We start from the raw sequence: 6195 nt of genomic DNA on the forward strand, positions 1-6195 counted from the left end.
TCCTTTTCGTTTTGGGTGAATGCTTAAATATCAACGTCGACTCTCCTCGAAAAGTATCATGTTGATAGTACGTTTCCAGTATACTGCTAGACATACGTGTTAAGATCTCGTATTTCGATTTTAGCTTATACCTTGATTCTCTTAACTGTGATTATTACGATCTTGAAATAACTCAAGCAAGTTAGTCTTACATTTTTTGAAGGGGAAACAAATTAACATGACAATGCCATCTAGCTAGCTACACGTATTTGCAGGGAGAATAAAAATGATGGGAGAATATTGGCTTTGATTTCACGTACGCATCTCCCCTAATTCAAGGATGTTCTCATTATTTTTATCAGTCACGCCTGATTCCTTTTATTTTTGGTTTTTGCAAACGAAATTGTATATTATTGTTTTAACTTATAAGCTAAAATATTCATGATATTAGTTGGGCGACATTTGAAGGCGACATTTGTTGTTATCAGCGCGCACCTGCCCGATCAATTCTCAGGAATATATATGGCAGCATTGTCCCTATCAACCAGTTGTTTTCATATTTTTAGTGTAGTTTTCACCTTTCCATTGTCCCACTGCGCATTTTCAAAGTTTTGAGTGCTCATATCGCAGTTTCTTTTTAAGTTTTGTAAACTTTTTATTTTATTATATAAAAAAATAGCATAAGTAGTAATAAAACCATCAAATTACGAGAATGAGTATTCGAATTTGAGTTCAAAAGATGAAGCCCACTATTCTAATCAACTTGACTAATCTCAAATCTATGCATTTTTTTATCTCTTTTCTTTACCACTTTTTCTAATTTTCTATAATGTACTACTTGGAAAAATTAGTATGCCTATAAAAAAAAAAAAACATATTGAATTTAGCAACAATGCTAATAATTCATGCATGGATAGGAACAAACAAGAACATATATGTATTCCTAGTCTATAATTGTGTCCCCGAATTTTCAAGCTATGACTTAGATATAATTCCTTGTAATTGTGATGTTGAGTTTTGACCCATCTTATTTTCAATTATTGACATTCAAAATTAACCAAAGTTTCCCAAAATTTGGCAGAAAAACATATAACTATCTTCCGCATGTACTTGTGATGATAATTAAGGTTCTTGTTCAAACAACAATTCCCTGGCTAATTACAACCTACTTGTGACTGAGCAGACAAATATGGACCAATCCATATGTCCAATTTTAACAATCGTAAAATAGTTTTTTTTTTTAAGTAATAAATATTTCATTAATGAAATAGAATGAGAAACATCATTGATCAGGAGTACAATTTTATGATTACAAACATAACAAAAAGACAATAGAAAACCTTCCCCACATAACCACATCAAACCAAACGGAAAAATACGCTCATGAGAACAAAATATTGCATTACTTTTCTAATGAACTCGCAAAAGACTACGCTTCTTCGGAAAAAAAGGCCTTGCTATGAGACATCACAAAGATGTCCTCATAGTCCTTGCCTGGCGAACAAATAACGAAACCACAACCAAAACAAAACAAAAAAATAACACAACGCAAAATAAACTCTTTAGAGATACGATTCCTCAAGAATGGAAGAACCACACCTAACCAACAAGAATGATATGCTCGCAAAGCCTAAACTCTGCGAGCTAGACCTAATACCGTCAAGACACACAACGTAATTTTCGCTCTAAGATTCGGAGTTGAGTAGTAAGTCATAACCGCTACAAAGGCTCTCCTCCTCATGAAAAAGAATGACCACAACTACAAAAGTTCTCCTCAACAAAGCGAGATACCGACTCTATTGAAAACAAGAAAAGAAAGAGAAGGGATCAAGTAAGAAGAAATGCCGCCGATCCCAAGACCAAAGGCTTCGACGGCGATAGGTTTTTTCTTAGGTTTTCTTCTCTCTGGCAGCTAGGGTTAACTTTATCCTTTTTTTTTAATTTTTAAATTAGTTACTAGGCCTACTGATGATGTTTGTTTCTTGGTCCAACATCAATCAGTCAAGGACCTCCCCTGTTTTTCTGCTTATTTTTTAGACAACAAGAGAAACATGAAATGAAATTATATATGCAATTTAGCACAACTTATACCATGCAAATTAAACTTGTTAATTAAAGCAAGCAACGATCGTAATAATATCTGTTAACCAGTGTTACACCTTATAACACAGTCCGGAATCCACAAGAGACGGGAAAATTCTCAAATTAAGTTCAAATGCAACCTCTAAAAGTTTATTAATATTTCTACCAAACTCATGCAAATGACCTCGAAACCCTTAAAATGCCCTAACAGCAAACAATAAATTTTGACCGTCCCGACGTTTTCTTCGAAATACATACTATGAGTTCAAATAAAAAACTTTAGAAAACTCAAAATTGTTTTTTTTTAAATGTATGTTTATCGAGTTGTTGCATGATTGAATTCGTTAACTATTATGCGTTGTTAAAACTGTGTAAACGTAACATTATTTGTGCCATTTCAAGATTTACATTTGAACCTATTAAATAGGTCGAATATGTTTTTCATCTTAATCAAATTGATATTAATTAAGTGGTAACAAATCACTAATTGGCAATATGCATTTGTTCTGAGAGAACAGTGACTGTCTGCCGACTGGAAGTAAGTGGAGACAAGTGCAGGGTTCCGGTACAAATTATACGCGTGGACATAAATTCCGCTGCTTGCACATCAGTCTCTCTGTCTCTCTCTGCTCTTCTGAAAGGAAAAGATTTTGCTCACAAAAAAATAAAAATCGTAAGCAAATTTCAATATACATATCATCATCCTTATTCACTTCATTATATATGCCTGCAATCATGATTCTTGGTTGCCACACCAGCATGCCCCTCCTCCTCCTCCTCCTCCTCTTCTCTCTCTCTCTCTCTCTCTCTCCCCTACCTATAAATTCCACACACCCCACCATCTCTCTCTCATCTCCACATTCCTCCTCACAACCTCTCTCTCTCCCTCTCTCTCATAACTCATTTCTTTCTCTCCATCTCTTCCTACCCATTCTTTCATTTGGAACTTGTTGATTTCTGCTCCTCTTTCAGGGCACTTGTTTGTTATCTTACTAGGGTTTACCCTACAATTTGCGTGTGACCTAAACCTAAAGAACCCAAATGGCGGTTTCTGGTTTTGAAGGGTTCGAGAAGCGTTTGGAGCTGCACTTCTCTGGGGACGACCGTAAAAATGTAGGGTCGTCGTTCGGTCTTGGTCTTCGCCTCCTTGACTTCGAGTCCTTGCAACATGTCCTACATGCCGTCCAATGCACTGTGGTCTCGGCCGTAGCCAATCACTACTTCGACGCCTACGTGTTATCCGAGTCCAGCCTCTTCGTCTACCCTACCAAGATCATCATCAAGACCTGTGGGACCACCCAGCTCCTCAAATCTATCCCTCCACTTCTCCGCCATGCGTCGCTAGATCTCGGCCTCACCCTCGTCTTCTGCCGCTACACCCGCGGTAACTTTATCTTCCCCAATGCCCAGCCTTTTCCCTACACCAACTTCCAAAACGAGGTCGTTTATTTGGAGGAATCTCTTCCCGACAGTCTCTGCTACCGCAAGGCAAACGTCATGCCCTCCAAAACCCCCTCACATGCATGGCACGTGTTCTCCGCATCCACAGAAAACACGAAATGTCCTTTTGGAGAAGACGACAGCGACGGCGGACTGTTCACACTCGAAATTTGCATGACCGAGCTCGACCGTGACCTCGCCCGCAATTTCTTCCTCCGTCCCGGCACCGAATACGACGGTGACTCCGCCGGCAAAGAAATGACTGCGCTCACTGGAATATCCGGAATTAACCCTCGTGCTCTGATCTGCGATTTCGCATTCGACCCCTGCGGGTACTCCATGAACGGTATCTACGGGAACCGCCACTCCACCATCCACGTCACCCCCGAAGACGGCTACAGCTACGCGAGCTTCGAGTGCGTGGGGTCGGTCTACGACGATCGAGACGACGTTGTTCGGGTGCTGAAGAAGGTCGTCCAAATCTTCAGGCCGGCGACGATGTCGGTATCGACCACGTGTGCGAGCCATGAGGTGTGGATGCGTGTCGCGGGGGCATTGGAGCCGCTTGGACTGAAGTGCCGGAGTTGCTCCGTGGACGAGTTTCCCGCCTCCGGTAACGTCGTGTACCAAACGTTCGTCGATCGTCGGAGTAAGAAAAATAATAATAAGTAGGATTAAATCGTAATTAAGTGGGGTTTTTCTTCTAAATTTAATTAGAAATTTAGCGGAAAAATTTAGAGCGATTGTACGGTGGAGGTACGAGGAGACAGAAGGTATCGAATGTGGGAGTTGTGGGGATAGGCAGTAGAGACGACGTGGAAGCATCGCGTATGAGGTAGCACGATGTAATGCACCCCACTTAGGTTTGCCACGCCTAAGATTTTGAGGTTGTTTTTTGTCTGGTAGTGGGGTACATCAAAATTAAGTGCCAAATGTTGAGAGGGATGTTTACTTGGAGTTTCTTTCTTCTATCTTCTCAAGATTTCTATTCTTTTCATTTTCCTTTTCCCCGATCCTTTCGGATTTCCTGTTTAATTCTCCATATCTTTGTCTCACACAAATGCTGAAATGTTTAGACAATCAACTGAACATTTGTTTGCAGTTGGACGTTTATTCGTAATATGACAATATATTATATGTAGACGTTCAAAAAATGTGTTCAAACTCTTCAGTGTGATTATTTGAATATGTTTTGTTCCTTTCACAAGTCTACAACGCAAACACTAGCCCTTAATTAACACAACAATATGTTAGAATGTATAAGTTCAAAAATATGATCGACCTCTCATTCTTGAATATAGACTCATAATCCTGAATATTCTTCGTTCATTTAACGAGTATGCAACTAAGTATACCAACACTTTATATGATCAAGTCATCGTTCTTGTACTATAAGCATATTACACCTTGGGACCCTAACAAAAACAACGTCGGTATTCTGTTGGAAAGCTCCTTTGTTTTCAAGTGTCAACCCCAATTTGCATGCATGGGGAGTTAAATGAATTTTTTCATGAACAAAATAATTCTCCGTCCATGATAATATGCGATGGGCAATGAAGTCACGACCCCTCCTCACTATTATGTCATTCAATAGTTCCTTGTCGCATATAATTTTAATTAATTTTTCATCTTTTTACTTTCACGTTTATAAAAAAATATCATATAATTTGCACGTGATAATTATTATGGAACTTTAACGAAAAACTCCCGGTATTGTTTATTTTAACGAAAACCCACATTTTTACACTAAAAAGTCAATCCTGGTACTATTCACTTTATCCTTTATTTTGTCATTATCGTTAAAACTCAAAGTTTTAAAGTCATTTTCATTAGTTTTCCTTAATTATTATTAAGTTGAAGTAGTCGGACAGGACACACATAATGAACAACCTGTCTAAAGTTGATTTATTACTCAAGGGGTTCATATGATATGAAATTATTACGTGGGGGCTATAACCTTATTTTGTCTAAAAATGGGTTCATTTTTGTAAGCATTCTGTTTTTGGTAAGTGGACTGATTGGTAAATTGGGTAAATCCGTTAACAGGCTAAGGCCCATTTCATGACAAGAAAAAGTTCTAAGCCCAAGGACCTAAAGTTCTTGCCCCAAGGACCTGGTGCAAGTCAAAATAATCGACTACAAATGAAGGTCTCTACTCCCTATCTTTTATTTAATTTTTTTTTAATTCCAGCGATATTTTAGTTTTTTTTTTTTTAATTATGAGAATGAGAATTCAAATTTAGATGCATTTGGGGGAGTGTATCTATAATCAACGAGCATACACTCCCATGAAACATAGGAGAAAGACGAGATAATGCGACTTGGAGCCCAATTTTTTTTAACAATGAGAACTAATAGTAATTTTTATTAACAAATAAGAACGCAATTATAAACACACGATAGTGTAGTTACAAAGGTTTTTGTATGAGTATATTCCTTAGTGACCAAATATTGATCTAGTGATAATCTGTACAAATAAGTATAATAATAAAACTCCTAACGACTACCACAAGCACAAGTACCTCCATACAAGCACAAGCACCCCACTACAAAACTGCCACAAAGTGGTAGACGCCAATGCACACATACGGTTAGAAAAGAACTAGAATCCCACCAACACATGGGTCAAAAAAGAAGTACATGATATTATTCTGCATTTTTTTCTTTACAAGCATAACGAACAAACACTAACTT

At 38.1% G+C, this 6195-nt stretch overlaps 1 protein-coding gene across 1 annotated transcript; it reads left to right on the forward strand.

Moving 5' to 3' along the window:
• The first annotated feature begins 2933 nt into the window (after window positions 1-2933).
• On the forward strand, window positions 2934-4290 carry LOC137736562 (S-adenosylmethionine decarboxylase proenzyme 4-like). Its single transcript, XM_068475812.1, has one exon. It carries the CDS (start codon window positions 3103-3105, stop codon window positions 4171-4173), a length of 1071 nt encoding a protein of 356 aa, XP_068331913.1. The 5' UTR covers window positions 2934-3102; the 3' UTR covers window positions 4174-4290.
• The last annotated feature ends 1905 nt before the right edge of the window (window positions 4291-6195 follow it).

The sequence above is a fragment of the Pyrus communis genome, chromosome 6 (genome assembly GCF_963583255.1).
Source record: "Pyrus communis chromosome 6, drPyrComm1.1, whole genome shotgun sequence".
In the NCBI taxonomy this organism is placed as follows: Eukaryota; Viridiplantae; Streptophyta; class Magnoliopsida; order Rosales; family Rosaceae; genus Pyrus; species Pyrus communis.